This window comes from Pteronotus mesoamericanus, unplaced genomic scaffold (genome assembly GCF_021234165.1).
Source record: "Pteronotus mesoamericanus isolate MK-2021 breed Mesoamerican mustached bat unplaced genomic scaffold, CSHL_Meso_final contig_263, whole genome shotgun sequence".
NCBI classification, from domain to species: Eukaryota; Metazoa; Chordata; class Mammalia; order Chiroptera; family Mormoopidae; genus Pteronotus; species Pteronotus mesoamericanus.
The window spans coordinates 12,759,967-12,776,624 of record NW_026555112.1 but is presented as its reverse complement, the minus strand read 5'-3'; the positions used below and the strand labels follow the sequence as shown (position 1 = coordinate 12,776,624).

At 33.9% G+C, this 16,658-nt stretch overlaps 1 protein-coding gene across 2 annotated transcripts in view; it reads right to left on the bottom strand.

Annotated features, from left to right (window-relative positions):
• Positions 1 to 4,491: 4,491 nt before the first annotated feature.
• Positions 4,492 to 16,658, bottom strand: part of NR2C1 (nuclear receptor subfamily 2 group C member 1) — a 43,156-nt gene continuing 30,989 nt past the window's right edge. Inside the window, exons 10-14 of one of the 2 annotated variants that reach the window (XM_054574696.1) lie at positions 15,196 to 15,317; positions 10,903 to 11,042; positions 9,353 to 9,490; positions 7,239 to 7,344; positions 4,492 to 5,078 (exon numbers count right to left, since the gene is read on the bottom strand). In XM_054574696.1, the coding sequence (XP_054430671.1) occupies positions 4,904 to 5,078; positions 7,239 to 7,344; positions 9,353 to 9,490; positions 10,903 to 11,042; positions 15,196 to 15,317 (681 nt within the window). In that variant the 3' untranslated portion in view covers positions 4,492 to 4,903. The remainder of the gene's footprint in view (positions 5,079 to 7,238; positions 7,345 to 9,352; positions 9,491 to 10,902; positions 11,043 to 15,195; positions 15,318 to 16,658) is intronic. The other variant, XM_054574697.1, reaches the window with a different exon arrangement.

The following is a 16,658-nucleotide window of genomic DNA, read 5'->3' as shown; positions in this document are numbered from 1 at the left end:
GTTCTGCACATCAGACTTTGCAGTGTATATTTAAAATTTTAAATAAAGGATATTAAATGAGTATTTCAAAATTTTCATTGGCTATTTAATATGCTTTAAGACCTATATTCCTTGTTCCATCAATTTGGAACATCCTCTCGACTCTCAACTATTTACGACGGGACATTTAGCACCTCACTTTCTTCACCCCTTCCTATCAACCTTGCCCTTCCAAACTGGTCAACATATCATTTCTTTCAGAAGGTGAGTTTTTAAGATTTACACTCAAATTTTAACTTCAAGTTTTCGTAATTGTCTATGACTTTAAAAACTGAAACAATATTTCTTGAAAGAATCAAGTAATATGACTAGACCCAGGGGATTTAATTTTATGCTACTGAATCTTCGACCCCAAAGGAAAAACTTGCAAAGGATCAGATTTTCTTAGACTCTTATCAATTGCTCAAAATCATGCTGCATTTGAATTTGCTTTATGTTGAACCCTGACTTTCATGCATTTTTTTGGTTCCTCTATTTGTAAAGAAAGTCCATCTGAAATATTTCTATGTATCTAAAAACTTTTTAAAAAACAACCACATTATCATCACATTAAGAAGAGAATTCCTTCGTATTAAATATTCAGAGGACAGTTCAAAAGTCCCCAATTTTCTCATATTTTTAGTTTTCCCAAATAAGGTCATTTTGTAACTGGTTGATTTTCATTTAAATTTTATGAGGAACCCAAAAAACTCCAAAGTTTATTTATAAAAAATTGTGTACTTATTCTAAAAGTACTCTCCACTTGATGCAATACACCTGAGATTTTTTTCCCCACTGCTCAAAAGTTTTTGAACTCGTCGATTTTGATGCCTTTTAGTGCTTCTGCCGTTTTTTGTTTCACCTCTTCCACATTGGCAAGACGGTTCCCTTTGAGGACATTTTTCATCTGGGGAGACAAAAGTTGCTCAGGGAGAGGTCAGGTGAATAGGGAGGTGGGGCATGGGGGTCATGCTGTTTTTGGTCAAAAATTGCTAAACACGCAGTGCGGTGTGTACAGGTGCATCATGAAATGGTCAAATGCATTGAGACTTAAGAAAACAAAACTCTCTCTGAAGCTGAACACAGCCTTTCACACCAGCTAGTGCACTGATACAGACGGGTTCCTCTAACACCCACCTGGCAGGGGAAGCCTGTCTACAATGGGCCTGCCCTCCAGATGGTAATTTCAAGTTTTTTAGGGGGTCTCCCTCTTGTAATCTATGGGTTTCTTCCATTCTCCATCCCCCTTTTTTTGTCCTTCCAATTTATTTGCTTAAGAAATGGGCAATTTCTCTTGCAGTTTCCCCAAGTCTGTGTTCTTCCATCCCCCATATGTCCTGTATATTAGCAGTTAAACCTACGTGCTTGACCAGATGGGTGGGTTTCTTTTTGTTGTTCAATTTATTTCATAGATGATGATATCCTTCCCTCAGGAAGCACACATAGTGTCTGCTTGTTTCACTTTTTAAAAAAAAATTTTTAGCAGCCATTGATGAGCACTGCCTACACTACAAATTCCTAACCTCCTTTAAATTTTCGTTTTACTTGTAATCATTGAGATAGTCACGTGCAGTTGTAAGGTTATACAGAGATCCTATCCTGTTTATACTTTTCTGTTTCTCTTTATGGTGAAACATTTTGCAAACTGCATCACAACGAAGATACTGACATTCATACAATCCACCAATCTTATGCAGAAGTCTCCAGTTTCAGTTGTACTCGTTTGTGTGTGAGCACGTTTAGTTCTATACAATTTTATCACAATGTCAAGTTCCTGTATGCCACCAGTCAAGATACTGAACAGTTCTATCACAAGGGTCTCTACTGCCTTTTAATAACCATGCACTTCTCTCCCTGCACACCTCTCATCTACCTGTCTTCCTCTATTAAAGACCTCCTGACTTGATTCTTCAATATTATCTTTTCTTACTATTTCCTTGTCTTTTGTTATACTTCCAGCATGAGTTATTCAACCACTTTATCTTCCAACCCTTCTAATGAATTTCTTTGGCTATTAATCTCCAGGGGATGTTCCTTGCTCCAAATTTTCCTTTTCAAAGCATCCTGTTCTCATTCAATGGATACAACATATAGTTTCTTTCAAAGTATTAGTGAGGGTGTTTTTATGATCCTTGCATTCTATCTGCCCACCTCACCATGTGTGATCTAAATATCTAGTCCTGGCTCTATGCTCATATTTAATAGAAGGCACTAAAGAGCTGAATGGAAAACCCATGTTTACATACACATGACTTGAAAATTAGTGGGCTTCCCTGAGGTGAAAAAGTAGGAACCAGGCTTCTTGTCCAGGAACAACCAAAAGTGAGTGTCTGGAGAACATTTCTCTGGAGGCAATTAGTTTCTCTGAGGAAAAAATTCTAGCAAAGAAGCCTATACCTGATAGCCAGCACCCTGGGAACATGCTTAGGGAGCCCACATTCAGAATGCAGATTTTCTCTTAATCCATGTTTTCAACCCTACACCTAATCCAAGCCTTCTATTATCCCTGGTATCCTGTAAGTCCTACGATCTCCCAGTTAAGTTTTTAAAGGGCATCAACCTTGTTTGAAAAGGGGGAAAAAACAGAAAGTGGTCACCTGACTGAAGTGTAGAGAAAGATGTAATTCAATGATTCTGTACACAGACTTGCAATCAATCCCTTCTTTTCTATGTGCCAAGCACCATCTCTATATGTAAGCACCTGGCTCCTCCAGATACTGAGCATCTTTTCTGACTACTGCAAGGTATACTGGCTTCTCTCACTGCATTGCCTTTTACAGGTACTCAGATTAGAGCTTACATGATTCTGGTGCTGCTACGTCAGTCTTTCTCGACATGGATTTTGATTTCCAAAAACTTATTGAACTCCCTTGTCCTTTGATTTCTTCTCATCTTATTTGTCATTATGTGGTTACACTCTACTGTCATTTTACTGACATTTCAGGAGAGAAAGAAAATAGTTATTTGTGATATTTAGCTAGACGTTTTCAAACTCAATTATATTAATCCTAAAATAATTGATATGAAAATGTTTTCCTTTCCTGAAGTACTTTAATAATAAATCTTACTGGAAATTTCTTAACAATGTAACAAACAAAAGGATAACAACAAACAGAACTCTGAAATCAATTATACTGTCAGGAAACAGAAATTTGTAGTGCAGGTCACATTTTAATATAGTTTTAAAAACACTTCCAAATATAACTACAAATTTAATCAGGACAAATACCTGCAAGAAACGTGTGTTAATTGGCCATTAGTACATTATTTCTAAATCCTTGGCTTACTTCTTAGGGTTTATAAAGGCATAAATCTACAGATTTTCTCATTTGTGTACTTCATAGTAAATGTAGTTTTTTCCAGTTGATATTATAAATAAACCTATTGACAAAAATCATGTTTAAACAGGGAAAAAAGTTTCCCTTAATAAGTTGGTAAAGATTGTAAATTGATACTTTTAAACTTTAGATTTCCTATAAAGTAGTACTTAGTAAAATCCACAGCCTTCCACAAAATTCAGCTTCTCTTCTATTGTAAAAAAATCTTTATAAAAAGTGTACCCTGAGTGCAATAAAATCTCCATATCTCTTAAAAAAAAAACCCAACCAACGAATAGACATATCAAAATAATACATCATGAAATTAGAGCAAAGAAATATTTAACAGTATCAGGTTTGCTAGCGAAAACATTACTGTGGAAGACATCCAAGGAGTTTAAAATGCTTTGTTGTAGTAGTAATAAGGCTTTAGGCTGATGCTCGTACTAAAACAGTCTTTCCCTCTTCACAGTGAAAAAAAAAATAAAATCAGTGCATATTAAAATTTTTTAAATTTTAAGAATCATCATCAACTGCTTTAAAAATCATTGTTTCACTCACCTTGAAAACAGACTGGCTATGATAAACACATTATTTAACAAACTGTGTATTTCTAAACACCTAAAAGAAACTGGCTAACACCCATGGAAGGGTCAGCAAACTATACAACGTAGATCAGAAATGAGGGAGAGGACAGATGCTTTTTGTGGAATGGGAGAGCAACACTTTAATAATCTATTTTGCAATACCGAAACATTTGGGCTCAGTCTCTACTACTTTTAAAACACAGCAGTAAGCCAAAAATATTAAAACATGAACCCTATTTTATTCTCAAAAACCATTTTCTTCTACATATGTAAATAAAAAGTGCTTGTAACTAATCACATACACCACTAAAAATGTCAACTCTTAAGATCACAAAGGACCTTGGTCTCACTGCCAGCAATGAGAGTGGTATATGCTAAGAGTGCCATAATATTTACAAAGGACAAAAAAAAAAATAAATATATATATATATATATATATATATATATATATATGTATGTATGTTCAACTGTTATTTCCTCTGGCTCTAATGTTGTCATTACACCACTGCATATAAAATATCTTTCGATACTGTAATTAAAACTGATTATAGAAGAGTAAAATACAGCACATCCTCAGAGATTTCTGACAATTAAGTGTTTCTACTAGTTCATAAGGAAATTAAACATGAATAGAACACAATTCTGAAAAAAAAAAAGACTTATTTATTTGTTTTACCAAATAAGATATAATGAGAGATCTTAGTTTAGATAGTTAAAAGGTGACGGCTTTAGGTATCATCTTAACCTAGAATAAATTCATAGTATTTCTTTTTTAAATAAGACAGGTAGGGAAATTCTAATTTCTGCTATCTCCCAGTCACTTTGAAAATTCTTCTTCAGAAAGTCAAAATAAAAATACTTTGGTTTTTGGTTATTCTTTAAAGTCAAAATTTCCAGATGCCCTGGAAACAATGAGTTCAATTTGGTGTCTTCTTGTGTTCTGTCTGAGAAAGAACAATAAGTTTACACTGAGCTCAGCTTTCAGATGCTATGACCAATTATTTGTGAGTTATAATCTGCAGGTTCCATTTTTAAAATATGTGGGATTACACTGTCAATTCGCACATTGCCAATGAGACCTTTAAAAAACAATTCTTCAGTGATGGTAGCATTCATCAATCTCAAAGCTGGCAATCTGAGTAGTAGTCTGGACAACCTAAAAATAAATAAAAGGGGTTGGGGGGGGAGAGCAAGGTTATGAATCAAAGAGAGATTTAGTAGAAAAATGTAATTTCTGAATGTATATTATTTGTTGTCTAACTTAATAAATGTAATTTTCAAAAGTTAAAATAAAAACCATAGTATTCCAGCCTTAGAGTGTATGACAATCAACCGGATATAAAAGCAGTCTGTCAGACTTTATAGTTCAGCCTTGCTCTTAATTGCAATGCTGTTAAACCATGGTTCAAGTTATAACATTTAAGAATGGCTTAGGAGCTCCTTTGAGAATGTAAGGACAGCTACATTTTGTGTTGTTAGTGCACAGAAGGCTCAATGGTAATAGTTTTGGTTTTGCTTTACAAAAAACTACTGAGAATGGTAAAGCAGGCAATAGTTGTTGTTAACTGGGAAGAGCACAGAATAAGGAATCAGTATCACTGGATTCAAATATTGATTCAGTTATGTGAACGTGTGTAAGCCTCTTACTCCATCTCTCTCACAGCGCTTTTGTAAAAATTAAGGAAATGACCTCCGCCAGTTTCTGTGCTAGTGACATTCTCAAATTTTGGCAGGATAATGTCTTATATGAAAGTACATTATACACTGAAAACTGCTATCCAAAGATAATTTATTATTTTTAAGTAACTAGGAATGTAAGAAACAGAAAAAATTCCAGACATCAAAGTACCTAAAGCCTAATGGAATGGAAGTCAGCAAGCAGCTCTATGTCTACAGATGAAAAAATATAACTACTCTATTTGCTTTATAATGATGCATAACACAACTTTAGAAACTTTAAAAACCCTGAAAAAACAGCCCTGGCCTGTGTGGCTCAGTGGATTGAGCGCCTGCTTGCAGACAGAGCATTGCTGGTTCAACTTCTGGTCCCAGGAAGGAAGGGGAGGAGGAGGGATGGGGCGGGGTGGGAGCATGCCTGGGTTTTGGGCCAGGTCCCCCGCTGGGGATGTGTGAGAGGTAACTTGATCGATTGATATTTCTCTCTCACACTGATGTTTCTCTCCCTCTCTTTCTTCCTCCTCTCCCCTCTAAATAAATAAAATCTTAAAAAGAAAACCCCAAATATCCTGAAACAATTATGGCAAAGCCAACAACAAAATAAAAAACTTGTGGTATGTTTATCCTTCTAGTTTAAGGTCCTGCACTCCAAATGCTTGAAGCCAAATGAAATCTGCAGTTCAAGGATTAAGCGATCTTTCTATAGTCATGTATTGTACTCCTCAAATTACTCAATTCCTTTTGTTCCCACCAGTTGAGGTGCATCCACAGAACTGGTAGGATGCAGGATAAGAAAACTGGTTACATAAACTAAGACTGATTTTCATGATGAAACTTGCTTATAACTATTATTTAATATATGTAAAATATTATTATATGTGAAATGCTCCTTTTACTAGCTTGAAGTATGTTAAATAAATAATGTCAGTAAACACATTTATATAGCTCTTGTTATGAAACAGGCACTATTCTGAGCTCTTTACATATATTAATTGATTTAATTGTTATTCTGCTTGCAAAATGTAGACACTGTTACCTCCACTTTACAGGTAAAGAAACTGAAACAGAGAAGTTAAAATACCTGCTTTTGGTAAGGTCAGGAGTCAGACCTAGGTACTCTGGCTCTGATGGCCATGTGTTTACAATTCTGTCCTTCTTAAAATGTTGAATTGATCTTATAAAAAATTTTTTTCAAAGGACGATGGCAACAAATATGTTGGTAGAAATATCATTAGCCAAATTTCAAAGTTAACTATAAAAATCTAATGGTATTTTTCATTCACTCCCCCTAACCTTTACTAATAAAATCCATTATTTCATCTGAAGAAAATGAAGAGTTTGAGTGCTACTGTTAGACTACCTGGGTTCAGCCAGGCTCTGCCATTTATTGTGTGACCTTGGACAAGTTATTTAATCTGTGTGCTAAAGTCTCCTCTATATAAAAGGTAAGAACTAGATGAAATATTACATGTAAAGCACTTCCAATAATGTATATTGATTGTAACAGCAGTATCTCCTTAAAAGGTCAAGGTTGACTAGAGCATTTTAAATTATTCTTAGGGTAGAAAATAAAGAAATAATGGATTTGCAAAAAAGTTTTAAGATGAATTTAATTAAATAGTATTTAACTCGTAGATACCTGTAGGTGTCATCTGGATATGTTTTGGTTATATAATCCTGAAATTCCACGTAAGCCTTTTCCTGAAATTTCTCAATCTGTTCCATGTTTTCTAGGCCTGGATGATCTGAAACATGAAAGAACACGTTATTACCCTACTTCTGAATGCTCATTTAAGAAGGCATCTAGAGTGAAGATGGAAGGGGGTGAGAAGAACAGTTTGGTCAAAAATGGAGCTTCATCATGTGTGTGGCTCTTTCCGAGAATATTACTAAATACCAGGCATTACACTTTAAGCCCTTAAGACAATGTTATCTCATACACATATTCTGATATCTAATTTAAAAAAATGAGACCAATGGGCTCTACTAAAATAGATAATATTTTAGTTTATCCCAAAAGTGACAGAAGGAATTTTGCTCATTTTGCTTTTAACAGGAAAAAAAAATGACTTAGCTTAATTAAAAAGGTATTTTTAATCCAATGAAATATTTGCAGATTATATTCTATATTTTTTATTTAAAAAACCCACTATTGTTAGGTAAAAAGGTACTATGAACATCATCTTTATCAGAAAAATTATAATATAGAAATATAAAATAATCTATAGACATTGCAATGGTCACTATAAAATTTCACAGAAATGGAATTATAAAAATTACGTCCAACTTAAGAAATATTAAAAAATATAGAAAGCTTTGCCTTGCCTGAAGAGAATTAAAAAAAGTAATGAAAATATGGGGAATATTAATAAATTAAAATTATATTATACCTTTAACTTCAATCTATGTTCTTTTAATTTTAAGGAAAATGAAAATAGCACATTGGTTGTAATAAAAATGAAGATACATGTTACTGACTTATATGAAACATTGTAAGAAACAGTACAAAAAAAGCTTTAATTATCTTACTGGTATCACTAGGATAAGAAGCAGCTTCTCTAAGATAATTTTATTATGATACACAGGAATAAAAATACATGCCAAAATGAGAATTACAGAACCTAAAAGAACAATTTTTCTTATTCAATAATCGATCATTGAACTTCGTGGCACTTCACCACCTAGAAACAGGCAGGAAAATAAAGAGACCCTTTTCTCATTTATTGGTAACTCTAATAAGATGTTTGGAAATTTATCACGTTAACACAACACTCACACCTCATTTTGTCTTTTAATGATGCCTAGCAAAATAAACCTTAGAATTCAAATGTAGATTAACAACAGAACTAAAGGTCAATGATGGCACTTCATTAATTTCAACTTTCCTTTTCGTACCCAGGTAAGTGTCTAACAGTCATAAAATTCACTGATTTAAAGTGTATAATTCAACGGTTTTAAATTACTCAGAGTTGTGCAACCATCACCACAATCTAATTTCAGAACCTTCTTGCTGCTCCTTAAGAACTCTGCACCCAGTTGCAGTCACTACGTATTCTCTCCTCTCCTTAGTCCCTGGAAATTACTAATCTTCTATGTCTGTAAACTTAGCCTATTCTAGACATTCCATATAAATGGAATCATATAATACGTAGCCTTTTGTAACTGGCTTCTTTCACATAGCATACTGTTTTCAAGGTTCATCCATGTTGTAGCATGTGTCAGAACTTAATTTTATAGCTGTATGATATTCTATTGTTTTTTAAAAAAATTTTGTTGTATTTTTTCCACCACCATTTAGTCCCCTTACACCCTCCTCCCCCAACAATCACCACAATGTTGTCTGTGTCCATGAGTCCTTTTTATTTTTTTGTTCAATCCCTCTACCCCCTAACCTCCCACCCCCACTAGCTGTCATCTTGCTCTCCCTCTATGAGTGTCTATTTTCCTTGTTAGTTCAGTTTGTTCAGCAGATTCCACATATGAGTGAAATGATATATTTGTCTTTCTCTGTCTAGCTTATTTCACTTAGCATAATGTTTTCCGGTAACATCCATACTGTTGCAAAGATCTATTGTATGATTATATTACATTTATTTATTCATTTGTTGATGAACACTTGGATTGTTTTCACTTTAACTGCATCATTTTATATTCCCACCAACAGGGCATGAGGGTTCCAACGTCTCCACAATGTCAAACATTTATTTTAAGAAAAATAACTGTATTTTACATAAGAAGTCAACACTTATGTACCTGGACTGAAGAGTACTATTGCCTTCAGGTAAGCATATTCATATCCATCAATGCAAAGTTTAACCATGCTGTTACAAAACTCCTGGAGTTTGAAGATGTGCTCCATCAATAATTTTCTTCTTTCTGTTGACATTTTGTCTTCAATTAAAAACAAATAAGCAAACAAAAGCTGCTAGTTTTCTGCTAAAATGTGTTGACTATTTTTAACCAACATATTGTCTCCTCACTAATTTCCAGCTTTAAATATAAGCAATCTATAAATGTTTAAAATCCAATTATCTCTGAAACTAATTAGTGATCTTTGGACATTGTTCATTCAAGGAAAAAAAAAAAAAAAAAGCAAAAGCTTAGTACAAAAAACCCTAAATGTAATGTTTCCTTCAAGATGTACCTTTGAAAAGATAAGCTATAAAGATAATCATCTGAAACTCTGGCCAACCAAAGTTCAAAATATTCAATTTTTGGTAACAGAATTTTATTTATGCTTATACTGACTTAAAAAAATGAGCAAAATCATCTCGATTTTTAAAAGTTACCAACACTACTAAAATAAAAATATTTAGCAAATACAGACCCAAGACCAAAGAAAAAATAAGATAAACTTTTATGATAAATATTTTAATTTATTGTGGAGGGATACGCTTAAAACACATCTGATTAGTCAACCATAACTTTGGTGATGGTAGGCTGTATAACACTGCAAATTTATGAGAGATAAATCAAGATCAGGCATCCACAAATAAAATGGAAACGTAATGCTGCTTTCTAGATCAACTGTTGATGAAATTTTAAGGTCATTTCTCTGCCCTTAAATATAAGGAGGAAGCAGATAATTTAAAAAGCATTTAAAGCAATGGGAAATGGAATATGGTAAGGAAATAAAACATAATTCCCACGTTATAAATTATTCCTAATCTCAAATGACAGTTTTTATTGAGGATGGGGCACATTGTTGGTCAGTCTTATGCCATTCTGAAGGTAAATATTTATAAATCAAGTGACTGCCTGTCTCCTTAAATGAATGAAAGCTGTTAACTACCTTGACATCAAGAAAAAGGAAAAAAAGAGAGTAAAGATTGTTTCAAGACTCTTCAGTACTTTTTAAATAAGAGACTATACCTTGAAGAATTGCCAAAAAAAAAAAAAAAAAAAGTCTTAGAATTCAAAGAGTTACAATGAAAAAAAGGTAGTTTAAAAACTGGTTGAAGAATATATTCTAAAATAATTAATCACTTCTACATAAGCTAGCCCTGGATTCCTTGGTACCTACACCAAATTACAAACATTCACAAAGCCTGGTCAGAAATAGCCAGCCAGGCTTACATATAATTATTTCAATTTTGTTGAGCTTGAAAATACTTAAAAATTTAAATATTCAGAAGTATTTTTTTTCAGTGATCAATGAAATTATCAAAATGTAAAAATAATGTACAGTAAAAAAGATGCTGGTATCTAAGGCATTATCATCAGATATGCAACTTTAATAGCAACACTTTATAAAACTGATATCCCCTCTTATGTCCCAGGAAAGGAAGTAAGGTGCTTTTTACCTTGTTGAAGACTACTGTGAAGGCAATTGACAAATGTTGCTAATATAGTTGCCACATTCATTACTTGCCAGCACTGGGCAAGCCCAAGAGTAAAAAGTTCATTCCAATAAGCTTTCACCAATGATATGCTGTTTTCTTGCCTATTAAAAAAACACGCACACCCAAATTAGATATTATTAAAATTAAAATATATTTTATAAACTTTACAACTGACTCATATTTAAAAGTAAAATACTACTAAAGTACAATTACTCTAGAAAGACTAACTGGGAAGAGACTTAATCAGTTCTGTGTTCTATATGCCTGACAGCACTTAAGCAGAAAGGCTTAGAAATTTAATTAATTAGCTCATTAATCAATCAGCCAATTTATAAGAACAGTTTCAAACTACAGAAGTTGGGGCTTTAATCCCACATTTCATGGAAATAGCATAAATATTGTTTTAAAAAATTAAATGCAAGAGCATGCATTTAAAAACCCTTTTTCTGGTTTTATTTGCTTTAAAGGCTGATAAATACTGTTTTGTTTTGTTTTGTTTTAAGGCAATTAGAATTATTTGATGGTAGGTAAGCAATCAATCAATTTCCTGGGAGAAATAGTTTCTTCTTTAAGTGTGTTTCAAATGAGATATTATCTCTATAAATGAGATAACAAGGAATTTACTAGGAGTAAGGAGGATGAGAAATGTCAAAAGTTCTTTCCTGAATTTCCTCATAAGAAATCTCAGCAGCATGAGAGAATATAAAAAAGTATTAGTAGGTTGAGAGGCCAGGGTTATAAAACCTAGATCATCCACTTATCCATTTGAAATCACCCAAGCAAGTTTCCCAAGTCTCAGACTATTGAGTGATATAAAATGCAGAGACATTATATGTCCTCTATTTACCTCGGTTATTATAAGATGTAAATGTTAAGTATTACGTGAACAGGCCATGACTAAGTATAAAAGTCAGGCACTGTTTGAAGCACTGGAGAAAGAGCAACACACGTGATGGATTAAATCTACCCTCATGAAACAAAAGAGCCATGTAATAAATGTACCATTTTAAATATTTTATATAAATATAACTAACACATATACATATGGTTATACATACATTTAGTTAGTTTCAGGTAGTAAAAATTCTACATTACTATAAAGTAGATTGCTACATCAGAAAATGGGGGAAGGGGGCTTGTATTCAGGTAAGGTGGTTGGGGAAGACTTTACTAAGGGCCTGGCATTCGAGTCACTTGAGGAGAGAAAGGCAGAAAAGAAGCTAAAAAGACAAAATCTAGGGGAATAGTAAGAACAAAGGCCATGCTTGTTGAGGTGAGACCCAGCATGTGGTAGGTACTCATAAAAACTTTGGGGTAAATTATAAATGCTATCCTCCCGTCTTTAAAAAACAAACAAACATGTCATCCTGGCTGGTGTGGCTCAGTGGGTTGAGTGCTGGTCTGAGAACTGAAAGGTCACCGGTCTGATTCCCAGTCAGGGCACATGCCTGGGTGGTGGGCCAGATTCATAGTTGGGAGGTGGGTGACAGGGAACTATTGATGTGTGTCTCTCTCTCCCTCCCTTCTTCCCTCCTTCCCTCTCTCTCTAAAAGTAAATAAATAAAATCTTAAAAAACATGCAACACCTGACTGGTCAGGGACACTGACCTCTTTTCCCTTAGATTGTAAAATTTAAAAAAAAGGTAACAGTCAACACAATAATAGCCACCAGTGTGAATGAATCACAATTATACATTTCTTTTTTTGGTCAGATTGGCAAACAATGTTATTTTTTGGTGTGCTGCAGAATTTTAGTAATTAGTTTATATGTGGCATGAGATGAAAACAGTTGAAAATCACTGCCTTAACATACAGCTCAGAGCTCACTTAAAAAACAAACATTCTCTTACCACATTACTCTCCCAAGGTAGTTTATCATTCCCTGCTCAGTGCCACATATTCATTTATATTTTATACTTATTTCATGCTGTTCTAAATTTATTGGTTTAGGAGTCTGTTTCCTATACCAGATTATAACATTACTGAAGGCAGAGACACCCTTATTCATTTCTGTATCTCTGTCAACAGCACAGTAGGTGACATAGAGAAGAAATTCAGCAAATGAGTGAAGGGGATATAGAACAGAGGAAGTAGCAATTTAGAAAAGGCAGAGTTAAAGAAAGCTGTGGGCATGGACCCTTTTCCTATTAAACAATCTTTAAACCAAAGGTTTCTTTTCTCCAAATAGATTTAAGTTGGTAAAATCATCCTGATAGGAAATAGGTACACACTAATGAAAGGTATTTACATTCTTTTCTTTTTATTAAATCTTTAAAATTAGGTTAAGTCAACATGTTTAACAGAAATCATTTATCAAGTTAAAACCCACAGTCTTCTTTATGACATTACATTTTATTTAAGAATTGGACATACTCAAACAAAAGCTTATATTGCCAACTTAAAATAGTTATAGAAAGTAATTTTTCTCACTGGGAATTACTCAGGTGAAATTTCTAATCCAGGTTGATCACTGTTTCTCATTTAGTATCTGAGAAGAATTGGCTACTTAAAATTTAAAAGTTTCAGTGAAAATAAAATTAGTGTTTTTAAATCTCCATATATTTGCTGACATGAGCACAAACTGTCTCAGCATCTTTTTGGAGAACAATTTGGTAGTACCTGGCAAAAACCTAAAAAATATACCATACCTTCTTAGATGCAGCAGTTTCACTTAAAACAATGTATTTTATAGAAATGCTAACACAAGTAGTTAGTCCTCATCCATCTGATTAATTCAAACTATAAATTATTTAGTAATAAGAAATAGAGTTTACATAGCAGCTACACTAGTAGTTAATTCTAACTGCAAAGAATCTGGTCGCCGTTACACTGAAACCAATTTTCAATACAGATCACAGGGAAATGTGGTTGCCACTACAAAATTATGCTGTGTTATAACTGGAAACCCCAGGCTTTCTTTTTGGTTTCTTAAACATCTGGATTACTTCCACAGGATAATCACACTTAATTTAACAGAAGTACTTAATATCAGTGGTGTTACAAATAAATCATCAAGGAGTTCAAATCACTACCCCTAAAATACTTCCTTTTGTTGTTTGTCTATAATACTTGATAGCCTATTACAAAAAATAGCACCAGGTTATTTTTCACGGTGTAAGTATGCCTTGAATTACATGCTTGGGGAACTAAACTTAATGCTTTAAAATAAATTAATAGCTAATGTGTAAATTTACATTGTATTTTAATTTTTCTTAAAAAGCAGACTAGATAAATTCTGAAAGTTAAATGTTATTTGGAGAGCACGGGCTAACAATCATTTTAAAGGTTAACTACTATAAATCAGGCTTAGTCTATGTAATTGTATTATTTAAGTACATTATTTAATACATGATATTAATAGTATATCCAATGCTGAGTAATAAACCAAATTACAGTGGGGTTTTATGTATGCCTTTTAAAGTCGTTAATTCAGATGTTTCTTAGTTATATTAAAAATTTTCCCTAGGGATAAAGGATGGGCAGTTCTTATTCCTTAAACGGATGTATAGAATATGAAAGAGAATTGTTTGTAAAACCTATTGGTGAGTAGAGTCCTGTAACTAGAATAAGAATTCTGTAACTGAAGTAATACTTTTGTAATTATGGGCTTAACATTTTCCACGGTTTCTTTGATTCTTCCCACCACGTACCTTAATGTAATCTAAATCTGTCAAACTTTCGGTAAAGCTTGGGTTTCTTAGTATAGACAATTTTCATTAACGTCTGATTACTTCAGAACAGGATACAGACGTGCTATTCAGCAGAAGGACCAAATTTCTAAATTATCACAGTGCTACTATGGAGTTTACATTTTCTTCCCTTCCCCCCCTCACCACATGCCTGAAAAACAGTTATTTCTATTTTTAAACATATTCGCTGTTTACAAATTTCAGCTCCTTATTAAAATGGTTGAGATTTGAACACTAGTGGTGGAAGGGAACCAACATCCTAGGACATCCCTACAGGCTCCCTGTTCAGATGCAGCCGACTGCAAACGCTGCCCATGATTTATCAGCTCTACCGCACATATCTCATTCAAATTGTTAACTGAGACATATTATGAAATATGGATACTCTCCCACATAAATATAAATACAGAAAATATGAGCTGCTGTGATTTGTACATAAATGACAAGACTTAAAGTTATAACATCTTTTTTCCTTTCATGCACATCCTCTCAAAATAAAAGTTCTTGCTTAATACGCACTCGTGCTACAAAATCACATTTATATTTAAGACTTCAATACACTTACCCTAAAGCCTGGAAGGAAGGAATAGAAAGTGCCCAGTGCATCGACAGGAACAGCAGCCTGGAGGCAGACTCCCCAATGTAGTGCACGTTCAGGTACTCCGGCATGGGAGAAGGCATGGTGAGCTAGCGCGAACAGGGACGGAGGTAAATTATCTCATGACCAACAGTTCCAAAGTGTCATTTCTTTGAAAAAGTTAAATGTAAACATAACATATTACATAGGAGTCTAACAGAGTCACCAAAAGGCAAATCTTGAAATAATCTCCCTGGATTTTACAGCTAAAGATAGGATTTAGGATAAATGAGCAGATCATAGTTTCTAAAGCAGTATTCAGACAAGCAGAACCCTACTTAATAAATACAAACCATGAAATTATCTGAATATGTTTTTAAAAATTCCTTTCTGTCTTGGTCTAACAATGTGCTTTTTCCTTTCCTCCCTTTCTTTGTTAACAATGGCATACAACAAATTCAGTTTAAGGAGCAATCAATCTTGTTTAACACTCCTTCCATTTAGGCTATGGAGTTAAATTCAAGTGGTTTAGGGTCAGGAGAGTACTGGTGAGGCAGGCCTGCTGGTGCTGTCTGGGAGGTGGGTATTCCCAGATAAAGAGCCCAGCTGTGACTTGAATTCAACACACTAAAAACATATGGGAATCAGGGCCTCGTACTGCCTGCTATCAATTTTTAAAAGAGCCAACTTCCGTGTAAAAAAATCCCCATTTAATCTACAGGTAAAACAAAATGTGTCTGTGGCCATAATACTAACAGGCTGCCAGTCTGTACTGCTGACTTTAGGTGGTCAACAGAGCGACCACTGTTGAAAATAAATACCCTACACCAAAGCACTCTTAAAAGCATTTTCGAAAGTCTTGTTAAAGAGAACTTTGATTGCTATTACTGAAATGTACTTTCACCCATAAGAAATTTTTTTTATATTTTAAAACCTTCAAAATGATCAATAATACCAAGTGTAAGTGATGGTACAGGGAAACAAGTACTCTCATACTACTGAGGGCAGCTAAAGTAAAGGGCAATATGGTTGTATCTATCAACATCTTAAAACTGAGTACACCGTGTGACCTAATAATGACACTCCTAAGTCTCTATTCCAGAAAAATACTTTCATAATTCACCGAAAAAAGTATGTGTAAGGATGTCCACTGCAGTATTACTCCTAACAAGGAATGCTGGTAATACCCAAATTTCCATCATTAAAGAAAATAATCCATGCTATATAATACCTTGTAAGCATTAAAATTAATAAGATAAACTAAGATGTAATGGCATAGAAAAAACTGTCACAGACATCTAAGTAGAAAAACTGAAAAACAGTATGCAGATATTTTGTAGTTACAAACACAAACACACACATACACACACACACACACACGTGCGCGCATGAAAGAAACACACCAGATGTGCCTGTATGTATTTTTCTAGGGAATGGATATGTAGCTTTCA